Source organism: Corylus avellana, chromosome ca3, assembly GCF_901000735.1.
Source record: "Corylus avellana chromosome ca3, CavTom2PMs-1.0".
Classification (NCBI taxonomy): domain Eukaryota; kingdom Viridiplantae; phylum Streptophyta; class Magnoliopsida; order Fagales; family Betulaceae; genus Corylus; species Corylus avellana.
In genome coordinates this window covers 34,805,256-34,829,344 of record NC_081543.1, presented here as the reverse complement: position 1 = coordinate 34,829,344, position 24,089 = coordinate 34,805,256, and the positions used below count along the sequence as shown (strand labels likewise).

At 35.9% G+C, this 24,089-nt stretch overlaps 2 protein-coding genes across 2 annotated transcripts; both read left to right on the top strand.

Annotated features, from left to right (window-relative positions):
- Positions 1-7,871: 7,871 nt before the first annotated feature.
- Positions 7,872-16,455, top strand: LOC132175164 (uncharacterized). Its single transcript, XM_059587012.1, has 7 exons — positions 7,872-9,876; positions 11,817-11,907; positions 12,256-12,413; positions 12,526-12,577; positions 12,713-12,795; positions 12,991-13,084; positions 15,379-16,455. Exons 1-7 carry the CDS (start codon positions 8,233-8,235, stop codon positions 15,972-15,974), a joined length of 2,718 nt encoding a protein of 905 aa, XP_059442995.1. The 5' UTR covers positions 7,872-8,232; the 3' UTR covers positions 15,975-16,455.
- A 4,679-nt stretch (positions 16,456-21,134) lies between these two features.
- LOC132173955 (protochlorophyllide reductase, chloroplastic) lies at positions 21,135-23,530 on the top strand. The gene is made up of 5 exons (XM_059585648.1): positions 21,135-21,321; positions 21,423-21,521; positions 22,114-22,645; positions 22,727-23,085; positions 23,179-23,530. Exons 1-5 carry the CDS (start codon positions 21,268-21,270, stop codon positions 23,332-23,334), a joined length of 1,200 nt encoding a protein of 399 aa, XP_059441631.1. The 5' UTR covers positions 21,135-21,267; the 3' UTR covers positions 23,335-23,530.
- Positions 23,531-24,089: the final 559 nt, after the last annotated feature.

Here is a 24,089-nt window from a genome sequence, read left to right as displayed (position 1 = left end):
AGCTTAGAATATGGTTCGGTTGCAAAAGCAATAAAGCCCATAATTTTTTTCTTCTGCAAGACTGCAACCATGGTGGAAGAGTTTGTGGCTTCTATAAACCAAGGGGGATGTAACACAGATCATGTGCAGAATATTTTCTCTTTCAGGAGAGTATTATAATTATATACTTAAATATTTATTAAATAATTAAATTCACTATTTTTTTGGGTTTTAAATTTTATAAGAATTGCATTATGATACCAAAGTATGTGATTTTACTTCTGACTCTAACTTGGTATTAAATCTCCTATTATATACCAAGTCATTAAAGCAAAGAAAATAACAAAGGGAAAAATGCAAAATCAGTCATTGTGGTTTACTTGATTTGCAATTAACTCCTTGTAGTATCAAAATGAACTCAAAGGTCCCTAAGATATGCTAAAAAAATAATTTAGTCTCTACGGTCAAATTTCGTTCACTGACTTTACAGATTATGATAACATGAAACGTTAGAACCAATAAAATTGCGATACTTGCCATATTTAAGTCAGTGTCACACTAATAGAATCTGTTAAATTAGTGGACATAATTTGACTGTAAGGACTAAATTATTTTTTTGGCATACTTCGGGACCTTTGAGTTCATTTTGATATCACAAGGACTTAATTGTAAATCAAGTAAACCATAAGAACTAATTTTTCATTTTTCTCAATAGCAAAATACCCGGCACCACACATATAGCGGTACTGTAGGGCGTGACCACCATCCATACATGATTGCATTGATCACTTCCAACTGTTGGATCTATGGCAAATAACATTAAAGTATTAAACTAAACTCGAATCATAAGGTCAAACCCATATACTAATATGCACATTCTCTAGATTCTTCGCTCATATTTCCAATGTAAGTCTTGTCTTGGAAATCACTAACTCTATCGTCTGTGAAATATTCTACTATTAGTCGCATATCTAGATTAAACGATTACTAAAAATATAAAATTTAGACTTCTAGCACAAGTCATTTCCCGAAACAGAACCCGAACACAAAATTCCGAACATTTTTTACCAAAAATACAATATTTCATATAAATAAAAGACAAAGCTTTCTCTTAAAAGCACAAAGATCTACAACATTGACACTTTAAACTGTAGGATATCTACTCTGAAATAATGTGAAAAACGAAGTAGTTCATTCCATCCATAAACTCAAACTTTTTAACCCTAGAATCATCATTAAACCATAATAATTGAGCAAAAATTAAGGCGCACTTAACCATAATCTTAATGCGAGGTGTTACAATTCTATCAAGTAGATTTCTTCAAATTTCAACTAGTAGTTTGAAATTCAATGGTTGGGATTTTGTTATATCAATGGTTATAAACCATTATCACTTCTAACAATTGATCAATAATTATCACCTTAGCATTTATCATATTTACCCATATTTTGCAAGTGAGGTGGGCATCAAAGGTGGCGGAGTTGAAAATGTCTTTTTTTTTTTTTTTTTTTTGCTTTCCTCCTTCATCATTGTTGGAATGATCTCTGACTCTTGACCTCTAACTCTAAAATGTAGGAGGCGGATTCGGGCAGAAACATTGAAAGAGTTGAGCTTCATCATAGACTAAGACCCTTCATCTCTAACAAAGAGTCAAATGGGAGGACGACGGTGAAAAAAAAAATCCCAACCATTAAATTTCAAAACCAATGATTAAGATTTTTGAAAAAAAAAAAAAAAAAAAACTATACTTTATGAACTCTAGATAATCCTAATCTAGTGAGGGGATGCAACATTAACTGCCTACCACCAAAAGTCGGTCGGTAATCGGTTAAGAATTTTTATACTAACATCAGTTCAGTTCAGTTAATCGGTATAAATATTTTTTTATCGGTTAACCGATAATTAGCCAATAATAAATATAACTAATTGATAATTAACCAATAATAAATATTATATGACCATTTTATTAGTAGAAGTATAGAACATATGTATGGTGGATTCTTATTGTGTTAATTAATGGGTCCATTTAAAATTTGTTTTGTTCAATAAGCTATTTTAGTTTCGAAAAATAATTTGGGACCCCAAAATGATCAATTTTTAACCCAATTAAAAAAGCTCACGGTTAACCGATTAACCTAACCGATTTTAAGCAAAATATCCGTTTAATCTAAATTTTTAAAATAAATTCTTATTGAAATATAATCGATGATTTAATTGATTTAACCAATAATTTTAATTAATCGACCGAATATAGCTCTACCGAACTGAGCCGTCTGTGTGCCTCCCAAGGTTGTCTGTAATCATGGTGTTATTGACTAAATCAAAGAGAAATGGTGAAGTGAGTGCAAGACACTTGGGCCTCTGCAATGTTTGCTTTATCCACGTCGAAACACAAAAGAAACCTTTTTTTTGGTTCAATTTGACAAGACAATCACCACGGTTAAAGTCCTGTCCAACTCCTCAAAGGGTTCGTTGGAGACACCGACATTAATATATTCCCCGTAGAGAGTCAACGATATGACTTTGTTTACTTGGTCGATATGCCTCCAATTGCAATCTCTGTCACTCATCACCCAATCCAATGCACTTTCACCAACCAACGAAGGGATTGTTTTTGAATATTTTGAGGTTGCTTTTGTCTTCCAAATGGGTAGACGGCCACCCACTTTTCCCTTTCACCATTCCTTTCATATTTTCATTACTACTTTTTATTTGGTTTAGTTATCATACACTTGTGCACGTTTATGAAATTTTAGATGAAATATAGAGATATAATGATCCATGTCATTAGATAATGATAGAAATCTTTGATAATTTTTTTGATTGCCCTAAATCTAGGAATTTAGATGATTTGATTATTGTAAATTAAGGAATTTAGTTTGTATCGTGTAAATCTCTATAAATAGAGCATTATACTCAAATCAAACATAAGAAAAAATTAGCTTATAAGATTTTAACGTGTGGATATAGATTATAGGCTGAACTATCTTAATATTTGTATCTATCTCTCTTTCCTTAATTATTATGAGATTCATCAGTCATATGAGTAATGAGCTTTGATTTATGTCTTGTCCACGTACACTGAGAATGCAAGTTTTGTCTTTGTCCGACAATGACAAAAGCAAAAGACCTTTGCTTGACAAGGACTGATGGTTGATACCTTCAACTTGCTTCATGTGCGCACAAAATATAAGACAAAGGCACAAGACCTTTGCTTTAGTTAGGATGACTAAATTGTTTAGTTAATGCCTTTTTCTACTAAAAAAACGATTTTTTTGTTTTTTTGAAATATCTTTTGTACCAAAAACTATTTCCAAAGTTCAATCCAATTCCTAAATTTCTATTCCCCTCTCTCAACTCCGCTCCACAAAGACAAATCACAAAAGAGTACAGTTATTCTCTATACCCATTCACATCGATTGATATAACGTGTTTTAAGTGACTTTATTATTTTTTTAAGTGTCTGACATAGGAAGTCACTTAAAACATGTTACATCAGCCGATGTAAAATGAGTATGAAAAATAACATTACTTATCACAAAAATTAAAACACTATGTTCATATTTATATCACATTAAAACATTAAAAAAAAAATTAAAAAAAACTAATACTACAAAACCGAACCGAAGTTTGCGTCTCAAACATTTTGAGGAGCACATTTTAGCTGGTCCAATCTCTTATCTGAGGTGGTCTTGCCCCCCACACCCACCGCCTCCACCGTCCCTCTTCTTTCTAAATTCTTCATGTTCTTTGATTATATTTAAGCTCCACAAACTTATTGTGCAAGAATGGGTTGTAATGCATTTTTCCAAGTCTTTTAAGCTGGAGTGTGTCATTACATAAGCAAGTGTGTTTAGCTTAATAATAAATTAAACACCCAACTAATTAAATATTAAATATAAAGCTTGCCTACTAAGGTATACAAAGTTAGTCATTCACCCAATGGGTTGGCTAAAGTGATAAAGGTTTTGGACTTGATGGCCTTTTTTTTATTGAGTTTAAGGCTCGAATCTTTTAAGGTGCAAACAATTTTTTGGAGCCACACTCGCGATAAAGCCAAATTTTATTCGATCCTTGTGAGAGGATTGGTCGCATGTGAATAGTATTAAACCAAAATCATTTACCAAACGGGCCTAATGGGAATTGGACGCCTGTAACCCTCACCCGGCATCTCAAAGCAATGGGAACAAAAATACCACTTAACCCTTATATTACTATTTTGTTTGTAGCTAAGTTTTAACAAACTACGAATACTGCCGAGCAACACGTGCTTGAAGGTGAATGGTGATCGGCAAACTTAGAAATGAAAACGATGTCGTCTTTGGCTTTGTTTCTCCTCGCGTTCTTTCTTTTCTTTTGTTTTTTTTTTGGGCAAGTGAATAATGATTGGTAAGTTCTTTTATCTATTTTAATATCAGCTCAAATCATTATTTATTTAAAGTAAATAAATTAAATTAAATTAAATTAAATTAATTTTAATTATTTAATTAATATTCTAACGCTATATGCTTTATCTTTCAAAATAATAATAATAATAACAATGCTTCTTTTTTATTCATTTTATAAAAATAGAGCATATTGCTCTAACAAAACAATATATATAATGAGAAATTTCTTCCATCAAAATTTGATATATTCTTTGTTTAATTCTTTGAATGTCACTGTCATAATCAGTTTCCAAATCAGCAACATATTCCGGCAAATCACGTCTTTGGCCGTTGTTGGGTCCATTGCAACTTTCTCAACTAGAAAGTGATTTTGTGGCTTTTCCATCTCGTGCATTCCTAAACACAATTCCTTTCACTGTCTCTACTATTAGTGATAATTCTTCCATTTTCCTGATGATTCATCCGTCATTGGTTAATGATTTATTCTCAAAAAAAACTAGAGAGAAAATAAAAAGATATACCGGAGATCTAAGATCATTACTCTTAAGGTTTCGTGTAAACAAAATATTAAAAAACGACTAAATGAAATCAAAACTAAAAAAATAAAATAAAAATTCACCCCATAAATTGCTGTTAAAAACAAATTTAGAGAAAGATAAACAAAAACTGCTGCAGAATCTTAGCATCAACAAACTCACCACTATATTATTAAAAAAAAAAGAAAAAAGAAAAAAGAGAAAGAGCTTCCCTCCTCCTAGCTTTATTTCTCTAATTAAGTTACATATCTTCCAAGTTCCAACACAAAATCAAAGATAATGTGATAGTCTAGGCCCTAGGGTCACCATATTGAGAAATGCTAATACAAATTTTTATAAAAAAAATAAAAAAAACTATGTGATGTGGCACTCAATCATGAGTGCCACGTCACTTTGTAAATAAATATATTATATTTAAATATTTGATGGCATTCATCTATTTCTTTAGATTTGGACCAAATGATTCACAAATCACACCAACCATCTGATTACATTGGTGGAAGTACAACGTCCACCCACATAGCGAGTCACAGCCAATAAAAAAAGGGAATGGTCCCGAAAGGAGTTAAAACAAAGCTTTGGGGGTGTCACCTTCAATTAAACAGTAATGGGCTGGACAGCCTAGGGAGAACAGAAAGTAGGTGGCAACACTTAGTTTGTTTTTACCCCGCTGGCATAGGGCATGTAGCCCAGATCAGATCTCCTTCTCCTTCAAACCCAACACTGCAGGGTATGTCTCGAATGGTAATTTTGGTTGCCCTCCCATACTTCTTTTAGGATTTTAATTAGGCACGGTAAATTAAATCTAGCTAGTTTAAAAAAATTTAAGTCGTAGTTTTTTTACGGCACCTAAATTAAATCCCTTCATTTATTACTTCCATGATCTACGTGACCATATTGTTACCTTATATACGGATTTGGCTTACATGCTGTAGTTTAATCAACGGTTAAGATTGAATTTTTCAAAAAAAAATTTCATTTTCTCTTTCTTATTAAATGCTTCTAAAAGTAAGTCAACTTTAAAATTCAATCTTAACCGTTAATTCAATTACAGCATATATGCTGTTATTAAAATAACAGCATGTAAGCCATACGGCTTTGGTTTGTGTCATGTGCACACGTGCCATATTATTAATGTAGCACCCCCGATTTATATTTTATGTGCTTAAGTGCAATGATGTAAGTTATATTCTCTTAACATGAATCTAACACGAAATTATTAGGATTATGATTAATGGGTCTAATTCGTTTTAATTGAGTGAGTTTGATTATGGTTGACTTATATAATCTTATATTCATGCATCGACACGCCCCAAATTCGACATGCAACGTTAAGGCTTACATGACCATCAAATCTAATACGAAATTAGTGAATTATGATTGAAAAATTTAACCCATTTAATTAAATAATTCGAATTATAATTGACCGAGGTAATTTTATAACTGTATACTATTCGTGATAATCAAATGCTACCTACCTCTCTTCCTCTTGTGAGTTGAAGGGGGTCTTAGGTTTAGTTTGAGACAGAATGGATGTAGAATTAAAAAGGTTATCTTCACATTATATGGCCTATAATTACTTTATGATTAAAAAATTAACATAGGAGGAGAAATAGAGCATTAATTGGTTAGCTTGATGGTCTAGGGCTAAGAAGAATGTACGCCGTATCTAGAGTATTGATTGCTAAGCTTAGTTGGTCTATCCAATAAAATGGTAATAATGTTCCTACCACTTTCGTACTTTTTTATTTTTATTTTTCTAATTAATGCGGTTAAAAGAATTTTGAGTTTCTTTTTTAGTGTTTTATGAAAAAATTGTTTATTAATATCTTGACTAATAATTAAAATAGAAAGTAAAAGAAAATAAAAAATAAAAATCACCAAACGGAGCCAAATAGCATCACCAAACTTACTAGAGCCAAAATGGTTTAGAATTGAGTAATAATATTCAGTAAACTGTTATAAAATTAGAATTATATGATAGTGAAAATTAATTATTTTTTCTTACAAGTGTTTATCTAAGAGTTAATTTTCGTATTCAGTTCGTTAAGATATATGATAATCATATAATAATTTACTAAATAATATTACTTTTTTAGTAATTGGTACCGCTTTCATTGGGCCCTAAAAATATTTTCAATAGATTTCATTATTAGTGAAGCAAAATTCATGTTTATAGCTATCAATGAGGCTAATTATTGGTTTAAGTTATGGTTAGCACAAAAAGTTGGTGCAAGTGCCAACAATACCATGCACCATCTTTGCTAGTGGTTCTCTTCATCAATTTGTCATAATTGAAAACTTTCGAGTAAAGGGTAGATTTTGTTTTTTTTGTTAGGGGTTGGGTTTTTCTTTTCTAATAATACAGAAAAATATTTAAGACAAAATTTTCCAAAAAAGGAATTGGCTTCTCAAGGACTCTAACAATCGACCGGAAACGAAAATTACAATACAAAAAATACGTCCAAATAAGGGGGGATTCGAACTAGTGTTCTTCACTTCATTAAGCGTGATCCCAGCCGATTGAGCTACCTCTTAGAAACTTTTGAAGTGAATTTTTAATTTGCCTCATAGAAACAAGTTTGTAATTGCTTAGGGGGAGTGAATTTGATATTTAGGTTAGATGTTCTTCTCCATTATTTTGGAAAATTGAAATGAATGGCTATCCTCATCAATTGCCAGTGGCCTTCACCAAAAGGAAAATGGGGTATAGTTAATAGTACCCTGCTTTTTTGGTAAAATTGAAGATTATATCAACCACATATATTAATATATATATATATATATATATATATATAGTTGTTGAAATTATTAGAAAAACCAAAAATGGAAATAAATAATAGTTTAAAGGCCAAACGGTGTACCCATCCATGAAAACCCAAAAGAATTTCATTATTTTTTAAATTTTCCATTAAAACCTCTATAATCCCCATTTCCATTTGCATTTCCGTTTCTCACAATTTCCCATTGAGGAAAGAAGTCTCTCTTCTCTCTCGCAGTCTCTCTCTCTATCTCTCTCTGTGAGTACGAAACAAAAACATTGCCCGAACCCCAACTCCCCACAGCATAGGACTTCGTTCCCTCAACAACTCTCTCTCTCTCTCTTTCTCTTTCTCTCTCTCACATTGGATCTGCGTTCCAACCCCAAAACCCACAACTTTCCTTGTCCGATCCCGCCGAATTCCCCAAGAATCCAACAGATCGAACCCAAAACGCCGCCGTTTCACACGCGGACAGAGATAAGAGTCGGCCATTCGGATCCAATTCATCCCCCGGGCATTTCTCCATTGAAATGGGAAATGCCCGCGAGGTATATTAGCGCTAAACGATGAGCAAAGCCGACGACGACGACAATAACAACAATAACAACACCGACGAAGACCACGACTGCTTCTACGAGTCCCTCGACCGCATCGTCTCCTCCTCTTGCTCCTGCTCCAATTCCAACTCCGACAACGACGACAACGACGCCGTTTCCTGTGCCTCCCCCAATTATGGGTCGGTCCCCAAATTCCCGACGGCCGTCTCTTCCTCCAACAAGTACGACGTTTGGATCTCCGAGCCCTCCTCCGTCTCCGAGCGACGCTCCCGCCTCCTCAGCCAGTTGGGCCTCAGCAACGACCCCTCCTTGTCCCGAGCCAGGCCCACCACCCGGGATTTCGGATTCGGCGGTGACTTCGCCCGATCGGCGTCGTCCGATCGCCTGACCAATCTCCCCGCCGCCTCCACCATCGTCCGATCGAAATCAGACGGGAATGATCGTCAATGTGATGTTTTACCCTCTACGTCCTCTGTTTGTTCTCCTCCAATTCTTTCAATTCATTCTTCTTCGGTTTCTCTTGTAAATAATAATGATAGTAATAGCAGTTGTCTTGGCAATCAAGTTCTTGTTAAGTCGCGGAGCGGTAATAGCAATGGAGGATCAAAATCTCCGGTTGCTAGTGCTGCCGCTTCGCCGAATAAGCCGCCCATTGGGAAGAGTAGTTCCAAAAAGGCAGATGAGATTCGTGGCGATTCGAATGCTAATCTTGATAGTAATGTAGGTGGTGGTGGGGAGGTTGAGGCGGGTTTGGATTGTAATGGGGTTGGGAAGGAAAGTGAGAAAGTTTGCTTGATTAAGAACCTCGACAATGGGAAGGAGTTTGTGGTGAATGAGATTAGGGAAGATGGGATGTGGAACAAACTTAAGGAAGTGGAGACTGGGAAGCAGTTGACCATGGAGGAGTTTGAGATGAGTGTTGGGCACTCGCCGATTGTTCAAGAATTGATGCGGCGGCAGAACGTGGAGGATGGGAATAAGGATAACTTGGATTCGAATGCGAATGGGGTTGGTGGAAGCGGGATGAAGATGAAGAAGAAGGGGAGTTGGTTAAAGAGTATAAGGAATGTGGCGAGCTCGGTGACAGGTCATAAGGAGAGACGGAGCAGTGACGAGAGGGATACCTCATCGGAGAAGGGTGGGAGAAGGTCGAGCTCTGCGACGGATGATAGCCAGGATGTTTCGTTTCATGGGCCAGAAAGAGTGAGGGTTAGGCAGTATGGGAAATCATGTAAAGAGCTCACCGCGCTCTACAAGAGCCAAGAGATACAGGCCCATAATGGATCTATATGGAGCATTAAGTTTAGTTTGGATGGGAAGTATCTTGCTAGTGCTGGTGAAGATCGTGTTATTCATGTTTGGCAGGTTGTGGAGTCTGAGAGGAAGGGGGATCTGTTGATGGAGAAAGCAGATGATGTGAATTTGAATTTGTTGTTTATTGCCAATGGGTCGCCAGAACCAACTTCCTGGTCTCCAAGTATGGACAATCATCTAGAAAAGAAGAGAAGGGGGAGGTCATCTGTAAGCCGAAAATCATTGAGCTTGGATAATGTCGTGGTGCCAGAGACTGTGTTTTCCATTTCAGAAAAATCCATCTGTTCATTTCAAGGACACCTTGATGATGTGCTCGATCTGTCATGGTCCAAGTCTCAGGTTAGTTTCTATTTCAATGTTTTCTTAGGTATGATTTTGTTTACCGACCAGTGAAGCTGCAATACATTGATGTTTGATGAGCTCGATCTTTTATTTACATAAAATAGGTCCAAATATCATATCACAAAATTGTAGTGGTGAGTTTACACTGATTATTTAACTAGAAAGTTACAGAAATAATTAGATTGGTTTATTACTTATCAAAAAAAAAAAAAAATCAATATTGTAATCCCACTATAGAAGTCAGGTCACTGGTTTAATCTCTTGGGAAGTAGTGGTATTCCAGGGGAATTATACTTGTAGTTAGCGGGTAAAGATTAGTAGATTAAAGATATCATTTTGTAATTTATTAACCAGTTAATTGTGTAGGATTCATGAAAATTATAACATGAATGCAATGACAAAACTGTTTTTTGCAATAAGATAAACAATTAAAGCATGTCAAATATTTTCACTTTTTAGGCGAAGTCACTTCAAAGGAGTATATTGTTTCTGAAGATAGTTTGAAAGAGTTTGTATTTTAGTGGAAGCAGTTGGTTATTAGACTAAAAAGAATATGGTTGTTGGACATATACTCATCTTCTTTTTATCAGATTTGATATCTGTTGAGAGTTCGGATTGCTCCACCTAAGTAGAACAGAAAACTTCTATTCTACTATTGCATCATTTAGTTCAGAATGTATACTGAATACTTTTTTAATTTCTAGTTCAAATACACCTCCTCTCCTTGTAAGAACAGGGTGAAGGATGAATCTTGTGAACACAAGCTTTACTCGGCACCTTCTAAGAGATGTTTGTTCAATGTTAGGTCATTCTACAATGTTCTTGTTCCGCGTTATAGTACTCCTTTCCCTTGGAGGAGTATTTGGCGGCATAGGGTTCCCATGAGAGCATCGTTCTTTGCTTGGTCGGCTACTTTAGGGAAGATCCTCATCATGGATAGCCTAAGAAAGCAGCATGTTATTGTGGTTGATTGGTGTTATATGTGTAATAAGAGTTGGGAGTTAGTGGATCAACTTTTACTTCATTGTGAGATTGCTAGTGCTTTATGGAATACTATTTTTAGTTGTGTAGGTTAACTTGGGTTATGCTTAGACGAGTGGTAGACTTTTTCGCTTGCTAGAGGGCAATTTGGTAGTCTTCAAAATGCTGCAGTGTGGAAGATAGTTTTGTCCTGCTTGTGATTTGCCTGCTTTCTGGAAATGGAACTTCATGGGGATAATTGTATTATTGGTCAAGTGTCATATTATCTTGATTTTGTGTTAGTATATTTACTTTTTGAGTTAATAAAGCATACAAAGATTAATTGTTTAGCCTCTTTTAATCATAGAGACCATGTGCAGGGTGATAATGTGTCCTTTGACACAGCACTATTGTCTCTTTTCTTAATTTCCTCTTGTCCTTCATTGAAATTTTCTTTTTCCATGATTTTGTTAAGAACTTTAGTTCATTTCCAATAGGTTATCACTTGCCTTAAATTTTGAAAGTACTTTAAAGTTTCATTTTTGCCTGCTTTGTTTAAATTATAGTTAGTATTTAATTGTCAGATATATGGTTAGTTTTGCTGATGTTATGGACTTGGGAATGATTGTTGGGTGCAAGTAGACTTCTAAGTATTTTTCGTGTTTTCCAATGATCACCATTTTGAGGTGTTTGGTAGCCATACCCTATCCCAGGTAATGTCCTGTTAACATGCATGTACCTAGGCTGCTAGAGTGAAGTGCCCTGGTTGCACAGATTTTAACCTCCTAGTGTGGCTAAACTTTGATGTGAGAGGTAATAGATGCTGAGGTACAAAAATCTCAAGGGAGGTTTTCTTGAATAATTAAGTATTGGACTCTCAATAAAGTTGGATATGTGCCTTTAAGATAAGTAATTAAATCTCTAGTAGGATTTTGAGCCAAAGATAGGACTTAACAAATATGTGCCTTTTTTTTCAGCACTTGCTCTCATCTTCAATGGACAAAACAGTGCGGCTGTGGCACCTGTCTAGCAAGTCTTGTTTGAAAGTTTTTTCGCACAGTGATTATGGTAAGTCAATATGTCCCGCTCTCCTTTTGCACTTAAATTCCTTGTTCAGTGTCTCATTTACTACCTGTTGAATGCTACACTATTGATATGGATACTCCTTTACAAAGTGAAGGGCTTGCTAATATCATCTGAAGCATGGAACTACCTAGTTTTGCTTTTGGGTTTATAAAGAAAGTAGTGCTTTACTGTTCAATAAATAAAATCTAATTTAGTTGAAAGTATGACTTTCTGATTTCTTTTTAAGTGTGGGTTTTCCTCTATCTGAAATAAAGTTTTTTTTTCCTCATTTTCAGTGAACTAGTTTGTATTGCTAATTACACTTCATTTCTTGGATCTGCCTTGAAACAGTGACTTGCATCCAGTTTAATCCTACTGATGATAGATTCTTCATCAGTGGATCTCTGGATACTAAGGTTCGGATATGGAGCATTCCCGATCGTCAAGTTGTTGATTGGAATGATGTACGTGAGATGGTCACTGCTGCTTGCTATACACCAGATGGTCAGGTTGGTTGTAGATAATTTGCTTAGTCTTTCTGTAGCAGACAAAAGTCCAATTTATATAAGATAAAATTGTTCGATAAGCTCAGGAACTTTGGTGATTTGTTGGTTTCTGAAGGGTGCACTAGTTGGTTCACACAGGGGGAGTTGCCGTTTGTACAATACGTCTGGTACGAGTTTATAGAGCTCCTCTCTCTCTCTCTCTCTCTCTCTCTCTCTCTGCTTTTGTGTGTGATGTGTGTGCCTGGATCAGTCGAGGTTTTTGCGTATTAACTATTAATAACTATATCTATTCATACTTTCAGAAAATAAATTACAACAAAAAAATCAGATCAATCTGCAGAATAAGAAGAAGAAATCTCATCACAAGAAAATCACTGGTTTCCAGGTAATTTGGCGATTCTCCATCATGTTATGAGATTTTTATGCATTCAGCTATGAAGAGCATGGGTGATTTATTTCCTTTACTGTTTCTTTATTCAACTCAGTTTTCCCCTTGCAAAGCTTGTTTTTATGTTTACTTTGAGCAACAAGTTTGCATGATCCTTTTAGTTGCTGATCAGTTTAAAATTTAAATGAACAGTTTGCTCCAGGAAGTTCATCAGAAGTTCTCATCACTTCTGCAGATTCACGAATTCGAGTTGTTGATGGTATTGATCTGGTTCACAAGTTCAAAGGTAAGAATTAAATATATCAAATGATTTCTTCATTATTATTATTTTTATTTTAGCTATATGAAAGTGCTTGATACATGAACTTTTTGTCTTAAACCTGATTTGGTGATCGATATGATGCTACTGCCAAAAGTTGATGCATATGATTCTTTAGTTCCCGAAGTTCTTAAATGGTATTTTCATAATGCAAACAGTGGTAAAAACATTGCTTTGAACTTGATAGCCCCTAACTCTTTAAGGCTAACTCTTAGATTAAGTCTAGTATATTTCTGATTCGTGACTCAAAAGATTGTGACAATTTGATCTCTAGGAAGGATCATGGTTAATTCAGTAGTTTTAAACAACAATAACATATTGTTAACCGTTTTGGTAAAACACCACTGTGGACCATGATAACCTGTTGTGAATCTTTATGGTTGCCTTTTTAATTAAATATGCTAAAGCTTTGACCTTTGGAAATATGGTGTAGCTTGGTTGTGATTGACTTGGTGATTCTCAGAGAGGATTGTCTTATATTGAATCCTACCTACTTGAGTTATATAATCTGTGTATCTTTTCGACCTATTTTGTACCATCTTAGTGAAATCACGTATCTAGGAACTTTAGGTCAGAAGGTATCTGAATTGAAAATTTTCACCATAAAAAGTTCATGTGTTAATTTTTCATTTACTGACCAGTAAAGATTTTTCTAGCGTTTGCTCTAAGTATTTTGCCATTGGGTGAAACTTCTGACTGCATGTGGTTGTGGTTGTCCATCGTTGTGTTTTGCTCTCTCTTAAATATGGTCTTTGATTTCTTAGATCCCAATTTCTAGTCTATTTTGCTACCTAACCTATAAACACTGTGAAAAGGGCTTTCTAAGTTTTTGTTTTTTATTTTCTTAATAAGCAATCAACAAATATTATTAAAAGCGTAAGGGGCCCCTAAATATACAGGAAGTATATGTATATATAACCTTAACCTTAATTAGAATTAGCAAAAAGAACAAGAAAATCACTATAACTAAACGTCAGAGGAGACGCATAAACATATGTCCACAAATACAAAGTATTGAAAAATAAAAAATAGAATATTCTCTAACAACCTCCCAATCCTCGAAACTTCTGTCATTACATAGAAAAAGGGCTTTTTAAGTATTTGTACTGTCATTTGACAACTTGAAACAGTTTTCTCCTTACTAAAAGTATTTGAAGGTAGCTGCCTAATGAGAGATGTCTCCATGGGTTCAAAGGCAATTTTCAGATCCTGACTAGATTAGATGTTCACGAGTACCTTATTAGATTGATCTTATATCATGATTGAAAACTGGGGTGATTGGGCACCGAGTTGGGGTATTCCAATGTTATGTGGCACTGCTCCACTTTCATGCACATCGTTTTCATTTATTCCTAATGTATATTGTAAACCGTGCCTTAAATTTTAGGTTATATTTTACTTACATGGTTACACCCCCTGAAGAAGCAGTTTTGTAATCATAATATCAAAGTTTAAAAATTTGCAATGTTGGTATCCCATGTTTCAGTTCCTTTTAATTTTACCCATCTTTTGTTAAAATGTCCAAAATAACCCCTTTCTTTTTTTTAAAAAAAAAAAGAATTCAAAAATAAATAAATAAAATGTCTTAGGTTGGCCTACGTGGGTCATCATAATTTTCACTTTTTTGATTTAAAATAATAATAATAATAGGGAGGTTTATTAAATCATCACTTGTCCCAAAAGTGTAAGCTAATAGAAAAAGAAATTTAATTATTTAATTTATATTCTAACATGTGTAGGTTCAAACTACCACTTAATAGGTGAGACCCGACATGAAAAATATTTAATTGCAATAAGAGGTGAATGGCAGAGATAGGGTTCGAAATCGGTTATTTAATTGCAATAAGATAGGGTACAATGTTTAGATGAGAAATAGTTGGAAACTGAGTGCTGCAAGCTTATTTTCTGTTTTCAATCATTGAACAAATGTGCATAATTAAAATTTCCATTGTAATTGTATGAAAATTGAAGTTGTGAGTGCTACAAACAGGGACAGAAGTTGTGTGAAAAAGTTTATTTTTATCTACGGCAAAATGATTGAGTGGCATTGTGTGCTTCATTAAAAGTAGTTTGTTGGGGGCATCTCTGTTTCTGCTGGATGCCTGTGACCAAGATATCTTCTTCTTCTTCCTTTTTTATGTGTGTATTTATGTATGCATTCCGGGAGTTTACTTGCGAACAATATCTTCTACCACATTGGCATGTGCAATTTCAAACTTGAATAATTTTCACAGCTTAAGTTGGTGTCGATTCTGTGACAGGGTTTCGTAACACAAACAGCCAAATATCAGCCTCTCTCACAGCAAATGGAAAATATGTTGTCTCTGCCAGTGAGGATTCTAATGTGTATGTGTGGAAACATGAAGCTAATTCCCGGCCTAGTAGAACCAAAGGTGTATCTGTAACACACTCTTATGAACTTTTCCATTGCCAAGATGTAACGGCGGCTATCCCCTGGCCCGGCTTGGGTGACTCTTGGGGATTACAAGATGCGTACTGCGAGGAACAGAACGGGCTTGACAAGAGTCTTGATGAGGTCTCCACAGCCAATCATCCTCCTACACCGGTGGAGGAGATTAACGGCAGTTCACAATCTGCATCCGGTTGCTCAAATAGCCCTCTTCATGGAACCATATCTAGTGCATCAAATGGTTATTTTTTTGATAGAATATCAGCAACATGGCCAGAGGAAAAACTTCTTCTACCTACCAGGAACAGGAGCAGCCCTAGTTTAAGTCTGGATCTCTCCAATGGTGTAAACCAAAACATGCCAGCCTGGGGTCTGGTGATTGTAACTGCTGGCCGTCGAGGGGAAATTAGAACTTTCCAAAATTTTGGGTTGCCGGTTCGAATATAAGGGGCCAAACCTCAGCCTTGAGCTACCACAAAGGCAGTACGGTCCACTTCTCATTATATGGCAAAATATGTACAGAGAATTGGGTGAGATTTGTAATATTAGCGGAGTTCCATTTCTTGTGCTTGTGCTAGCCGGATGAGTGCAGATGGGGGAAGCTAATCCGGCTGAGCATTTCAAAAAAAAAAAAAAGAAGAAGGAAGGAATAGATTTGTTAAAAAAGGAAAAAAAAAAAATACACCTTGAATCTAGAAACCGATGGATTTGTGCAATCGGGAATTGTAGTTATGAGCATCGAAAAAGCTTATTGAATTAAAAAAAGAAAAATTAAAATTCTTTACGATTCATTTTTACTATTCTTGTTTCATCAGATTCATGAACCGGGGGTATATGAAAGAACTACAGTTTGTTTAACCTTGCTTAAGGGGAGCAGCTTTTAGTTATGTGGAAATTTAATCAGCTAAACTTGCTTGTTCGAACCTAAACTATAACCATTGCAGTCAAAATGTTAAGAAAATGAAATTTCAATGTCCAATATTTGAAATGTGGTGCAGAAGTCGCACTTTATAAGCTGTCAAAACTTCAATATCTTGGTTGAGCCCAAAAGAGCAGTACACAAGCAGTAAAAAGAAGGGAAATTGGTGGAAAAAAGTTCTCGAGTTTTGTCTATGCATGTGACAAGGATTTGAGGTTGAAATTTTGACAATTAAAGTCCTGAGTTTTGACCGAATAACAAATGTATCTTTCTATTAGATTTTGGTCGGTCTTTAACGGAAAACTTGTCCCTTGTCAAATTGTCTATGTTAGACCAATGAAAATAACTTGTCATATTGTTTACTTCAGACCAATGAAAAATATAATGTGTATCCAAATATACATTAGCTTTCTACATAGATATTTACCCCATTTTTTATTTTGTTAAAAAAAAGGTAGAGATCCACCCTACCTCCACCCTCCAACCCATAAAAGGAGGCAATGGAGGATGATTATGCCCCATAGAGGGGCGGTGGCGGTGTCTCCACCCCTGCCCACCTCATTAAGGAGCGATGGAAGTGGAGATCGACTCCCACAAAAGGGCAGGGTGGAGAGCTCCACCCTTGCTCACCTCTCCCGCGCCATGAAGGATTATGTTGGCAGCAGCAACTATGGGCGTGGAGAGGAAGAGGGTTGGTGTTTGGTCGAGGGATCTAATGTGGTTAGACTAAAAACTCTCTTAAAAATAGGTTGTGGCTAAACCATCACCTTCACATGCATTTTTTTACTCATAGGATCCTCCCATTTAAAAATGAGAGGAAACAGAAGGCTTCCCCACATTTAAAAATGGAAGGAAAGAGAAGGCTCCCCAATTGGAGGGGAGCCACTCTCATCCAAATTAGGCCACCAACTGAATTGTTTAGTGAACAAACTATTATAGAACTGCTCAATATGTTCTTTGATCTCAGTATGATTGAATGAGACTGCACCATTAACCAACAAAGATTCAATGGAGTGAGTTCTTCTATTTGAGTTGGCCACTTGATGGAAGAACTTTGTGCACTTGTCACCCTCTCTTAACCACAACGCCCTTGATTTTTGCCTCCAACTCACCTCCTCCAAAAGAATGGTTATTTTCATATCACTAATAGCTTTATCCTTTCTCATTTTTCCCTCGCCACAAAAAGCTCTTTCTTCTTCTAAACCATCATGTAAGGTTGGCGAATTTTTACAGCACTCGCGAACCCAACAATAAATTTGTAGGTTAGAGTCAATTTAGGTCGACCTGAAATAACCTGTTTAATAAACGCATCAATCCTGGGTCAATCTGCTTAACTCATGGGTGACCCATTTGACTAATATTCTTATAAAATCATATTTGTATTTTTCTTTTACAATTAAAAGAAAATCCTAATGGGTTAGTTGGTCAAACAAGTCAAACGGATCGTGTTTGGGTCAACCCAACACGACTTGTTTATTAAATGAGTTATGCGGGTCAGGTCATATTAGGTTAACTTAACATGACCTATTTATCAAATGGGTCAAACGAGTCGTGTCGTGTTGTGTCAGCCACTTATTTAAATTGTTTATATCAGGGTTGAGGAGTCTGAACCATTTAATTAAATGAATCATATTAAGGTTGATCCTTAACGAGTTGGCAGGTCAAATGGGTCGACATGAACCAGGCATGTCAACCCGGATTACCAGCCTTACCATTAAGAACTCGTAAATCATCCAAAATAAGCCTTTTCAATTTCTCTACATTGCCAACACCTCATCATTCCATACTCTTAAATTAGCTTGCAACGCCTTAAATTGTCAAGTCAAAATAAACCTTAGAGAACCTTGAAAGCAGTAAGAAGTCCACCATTGTTTCACACTTTCACCCTCTCCACTAAGCCCTATGATTTTAACCACATCTTCTCAAACTTGAAATACCTTCTATCTTACGAAGGCCTATGCAATAAAGAAGATTAGGGAGGCATCTCTTCTAATCAAGATAAATGAGAAATCTATAAAATCAAGAAAAAGATGGAGGATCCCGATTGTTCGACCACATAAAAGTTTTGCCTACAAAAGGGATATCCATGAGCTTCTAATAAAAAATGAAGTATGAGAACTCCAACATAGTTGGGACAAAACGGGGCTCACCCGATCTCTCACTAGGGAAACACATGATGTTGAAATATCCCCCAATATACCATGACAACTTCCACCATTTAATAAAACCAACAAATTCATCCCATAAAAACCTTATATCACATGTTGAATTAGGACCATAAACATCTGCAACAACCCAAGTAAATCGGTCTTTGACAAACTTAAAAGAACAAATAACAGTCAGCTTTCCACACTCTTCGATTTTTTCCACCACCTTCCTATCCCACATTAGTAAAATCCCACCGGAAGCCCCTCTTGAATCTAAAAAACTCCGATCCACATGTTGGCAATTCCACAAACTATGCACAATTAAGGGAAAAACCAGATTTGTTTGCGTAAGGGGCCCAAACATACATAAATAAATTAATACATATATACATAGTATCTCTGTGTGCGTGTGGTTTATTAAAAATAAAATTGGACAAGTCTTAAACTTAATTTCATATTAAGTTATAAGTTATAATTATATAGAAAAGTAACATATCTATAAAATAATCTTTAAAAAAGACTTCCCTTTCGAATACAAAAATTTTATCGTTTGCTATAGACATAGTTTACCTTTTTTTTATTTAAAAATATGATATGAAGTTTTATTATTATTATTATTATTATTATTATATACGAGTTTTTTTAAGATATTATTTTTCTTTTTTGCAGATATGAGATGAAAAAAATCAGTGTGTAAATCAATTCAAAATGGTAGGAACAAATTTTCTTTGGTTTAAATCCAATTATATTTTTTTTTTATAATTTGACAGTATAATCGTTTTCGGACAGCCTTTAACTTTCAGTAAAGCTCATTTTAGTAACGTGTAAGATCAAATACAAGCCTTTCCGGATTAGCCCATAAGTATTGCTGTTATTATTATTGTTTGCTGATAGCTTCTTGGCCTCGACCATTAAGCAAAGTTGGCAATTTTTTATATGACTCATAATTTTGATACGAAATTAATAGATAATAGTTGAGAGATCTAACATGTTTAATTAAATGGGTCGAGTTAAGTTGATCTATATAAATGGGCTGTGACATAAAGACTGAATTTTTTTTTACACAATCCGTGAACTCAATACGAAGTCAGTGAATTGGGATTACGGGGTCTGACCCGTTTAATTAAATAAGTTGAATTATGGTTAATCTATATAATTTTATATTCATATTTCAATACGATACGACCCATATCTAACACGTGAAAATGAAATGCTACACCCATCATTAAGTGAGGCTTAATATTAACCCGGGCTGTCATGGCCCCCCACCAGCATCAAGGGTCTCTCCGAGTTGCCATAAGCTCTACAACTCGATCCCTCCGGCCCCAACCATTTAGCTAGGGGTGTTCAAGCGGTTATAATCGGCGGTTATTGGCTATAACCGCTAATCACAACCGCCTTGGGCGGTAATCGCTTTTTAATAACCGAAACCGCCTAGGTGGTTATCGGTTATTTTATAACCGGTGGTTAGCGGTTATTCAATCCAATAACCGGTGGTTTTATAACCGCTTTTTTTATATGTTCTTTTGAGCTTTTTAAGTGTTTTGAGCATTTAATTGGCCTATTTTTTACGCTTATTTTAAACGTTTTGGGCCAAAGTTTTCCTTCAAAACGACGTCATTTTGGTGTTTAACACCAAAACTACTTTGTTTTGAATGTTATATTATAATTATTATTAATATAAAATATATATATATATATATATATTTATATTATTATATATAAGGGTAGGCGGTTAGTAGTTATTAACTGCTTTTTCTTATCTCTAAAATTGCTAACTGCAACTACCCTAAGTGATTAACGATTTTTAATAATCGCCTACCAAAATAATTAACAGTTAACCGTTAGCAATTATAAGAGCATTCTCAATGGAAGAGCCAAATGTTACTTTTATCTAGAATAGCTCTTCAAATGTTCAAAAAACCTCACACATTGGATGAGCCAAAAATATATGTAAAATAGATATTTGATTAGAAGAGCTAAAAAAAAAGTTAAATGTAGCAGCACTTTTTAAGGGAGCCATTTTATTTTTTAGTGTTTCTCTCTCCTGCTTTATCTTTTTCTCAAATCTTTTCTCACCTTTTTTTAAGAAATATAGCTAATCGGACGTGGAGATACTTAAAAATGGCTTAGCTAAACTAGATAAAAGTGAATTTTAAAAAACCATTTTACATAAAAATATGGCTCTTCTATTAAGAATGCTCTAAGCAGTTAGTGTTGGCAGAACACCCCTACATTTAGCCATAGCGGATAAACCAGAACCTGGCTCAGTTGCAATCTCGATCCAGATTATGCCCCCACCAATCCTATCCTTTTCTACAGTTTGACAGCCAGCCCATAACCTTAAGGAGTGGAACACTTTGGCGAGCGGACCAAAATATCCCCTTCTATGCTCACCAACCATATAAGGAAAGAAAAAACAGCACAAAAATATCTATGGAAATCCAAAGCTCAAAGCCTCATTGGTTGCGTGAAATGGATGTGGCAAACCCACATGCTGCTAATTATCTTATCCTCTCTGCCTCCAATATCCTAAAACATTTCAATTTTTTGTCACAAATGAGCCAACACCTCCCTATATAAATGCCCCTTGAATTCTTTTCCAAATGCTTCAGCTCAGCCCCATTTTCGTGAACTTGTGAGAAAGGATTTGAAAACCCAATTCAAAGTGACAATGGCTCTCCAGGCTGCTTCTCTGGTTTCCTCTGCCTTCACCATCCCAAAAGAGGTTTGTTATTTCTTTAGGGAGCTTTTCTTCTTGCTAATGTCGTCAAAGAATAAAAGTGATTTCTGGGGTTGCATTTTTTTGAGACATTTTCATATTTGCAGGGAAAGTCCAGTGCTTCCTCTAAGGACTCAAGTCTATTTGGAGTTTCATTCTCAGACCACCTTAAAGCTGACTTCAGCTCTTCTGGATTAAGGTGTAAGGTAGTTAAGACAACATCAGTTAATTTTTTTCTTCTTATAGAGAAAATTAATTTGTTTTTCACCCATTACTGTTCAGAAAGCAATGATGTTCAAGTATGATATGACTAAATGTCATTTTTATATTTTTCTTGTGTCCCTCCAAAACTGACGTGGCTTTAAAATTATCGTTGAATTTGTTATAAATCACTATTAAATTTTGATTTATTGACAATTTTAAAAGTCACTTTAATTTTCAAGGAATACAAGAGGTTCATTGGAATGACGTTTAAGTTTATAATGTCAAAGAATTTTTTTATTTTGGTTTACTTAAAAAGATCTTAATCCTAAACCCAAACCTACTTTGAAGGGGATTTGTAATCCCATTCAAATTTGGATCTATTTTGAGTCTTAGATGGTTTAGGTTTACTGATTTGCTAGTGGGAGTGAGAGTTTGACTCCTAAACATAAGGAGATAAAGATTCAAACTTAGAATATTTGCTTTAATATCATGTTAAATTTTCGATTGTCTCAAAAGTTTAAGGTGATAATAAGAAATGATTGATTTAATAATTTAAATAATATTCTAACAAAGACATGGGTGTTTCAATTGCAGAGAGAATTCAGCCACAGGGCTGGGGCCGTCAGAGCTCAGACAGCAGCTACAACTACTCCAGCAGTCAATAAGGCTGCACCAGAGGGGAAGAAAACTTTAAGAAAGGGCTGTGTGGTGATTACTGGTGCCTCCTCTGGACTTGGTCTGGCCACAGCTAAAGCTCTAGCTGAAACAGGAAAATGGCACGTAATTATGGCCTGCAGGGATTTCCTCAAGGCTGAAAGAGCTGCTAAGTCAGCTGGCATTGCCAAGGAAAATTACACCATCATGCACTTAGACCTTGCCTCACTTGACAGTGTCCGCCAGTTTGTCGATAACTTCAGGCGGTCAGGCCGCCCGCTCGATGTCTTAGTCTGCAATGCAGCTGTCTATTTGCCAACTGCTAAGGAGCCTACATTTACCGCTGAAGGGTTTGAGCTTAGTGTTGGCACTAACCACCTCGGCCACTTCCTTCTCTCAAGGCTGCTGCTTGATGACCTGCAGAAATCTGACTACCCATTAAGGCGCCACATCATTGTCGGCTCAATCACAGGTACTGAATTCATTTTGAATAATACTGCTTGTTTGTGAAGATTTCAAGTTCTGAATCCCAAATCTGTAAAAACCAATTCAGGAAATACAAATACCTTGGCTGGAAATGTACCTCCTAAGGCCAACCTCGGGGACCTGAGGGGGCTTGCAGGGGGCTTAAATGGGCTGAACAGCTCGGCCATGATTGATGGTGGAGACTTTGATGGTGCCAAGGCCTACAAAGACAGCAAAGTCTGCAACATGCTCACCATGCAAGAGTTCCACAGGCGCTACCACGAGGATACAGGCATAACATTTGCTTCCCTTTACCCGGGCTGCATTGCCACAACAGGCTTGTTCAGGGAGCACATCCCCTTGTTCAGGATCCTCTTCCCTCCCTTCCAGAAGTACATCACTAAGGGCTTCGTCTCCGAAGACGAATCCGGGAAAAGACTTGCTCAGGTAAAGACGCCATCAATTCTCACTTCTGCATATAGTGTGTATGTTTGTGATTTTCTGTTGTGCATGATTTTTAACTGGTTGCTTCTGATTTAGGTTGTGAGTGATCCAAGCTTAACAAAGTCTGGTGTTTACTGGAGCTGGAACAAGGATTCGGCTTCATTCGAAAACCAATTGTCTCAAGAAGCTAGTGACACAGATAAGGCTCGGAAGGTGTGGGAAGTCAGTGAGAAACTTGTTGGTTTGGCCTAAACTTGTCTCAAGAGAGCCTTAAGGTTGTTGTCAACTGATCTTTGCAGTGGGAGAGGATGGTATCACTGAGACCTGGTCCAGTCTTGAGTGTGGAGTTTGGACTCCGGGGCTGTGTTTTGTGAACCACTCTCTTGTAGATGTCGATGACGTCTCACAATCGTCAATAAAATCACTCACCACTGTTGCAAAGCACAAATCACCCCCAAGTTGTGATTTTTTAGTGTTATGCCTAATTTTTTACCACCCGGAGTGACACCAAAATTTGACAGGCCAATGCCCTGGTTTCTTCCTCCACATCTTAGGCTAATTTTTGGATAAAATCATCCATTTTTCTGCCCAAGGAATATGAGAAAACTAGATCAAGTGACTTTAATGACCACAATTGCATTCCATAATTAAATATCATCATTGTGTGGGAAGATTACGTGTTAATTCATGGGTAGAGGCAAAGCGCGCGGACTATACAAGTTAACAATAATAGCATTACAAAGCATCCACTCTTGGGAATTCAAATTTGATCTCCTTCTGTACTTCACAAGCAACAACTGGCTCAAGACTCTGTTTCCTACCTTCGTGAACTTTCCTACATGAGAGACTAGGGAAACCGGAAAACTAATCTCCCTGAATTGTGTAATTCAAATACTAACCTTTGTTTTCAGGTTACCTACATTAACAAACACAAACAACCCCTTATTATGCAGAAAAACAATCGCTGCAGGATATAAAACAAACGGTTGTAGATGATGCCTACAACT

Coding starts and splice junctions, on each gene's coding strand:
- LOC132175164 (XM_059587012.1), top strand. CDS start 8,233: ATGAGCAAAGCCGACGACGACGACAATAACAACAATAACAACACCGAC. Junction 9,877..11,816: donor TGTCATGGTCCAAGTCTCAG/GTTAGTTTCTAT, acceptor CTTTTTTTTCAG/CACTTGCTCTCATCTTCAAT. Junction 12,796..12,990: donor AGAAAATCACTGGTTTCCAG/GTAATTTGGCGA, acceptor TTAAATGAACAG/TTTGCTCCAGGAAGTTCATC.
- LOC132173955 (XM_059585648.1), top strand. CDS start 21,268: ATGGCTCTCCAGGCTGCTTCTCTGGTTTCCTCTGCCTTCACCATCCCA. Junction 21,322..21,422: donor CCTTCACCATCCCAAAAGAG/GTTTGTTATTTC, acceptor TCATATTTGCAG/GGAAAGTCCAGTGCTTCCTC. Junction 21,522..22,113: donor CTTCTGGATTAAGGTGTAAG/GTAGTTAAGACA, acceptor TTTCAATTGCAG/AGAGAATTCAGCCACAGGGC.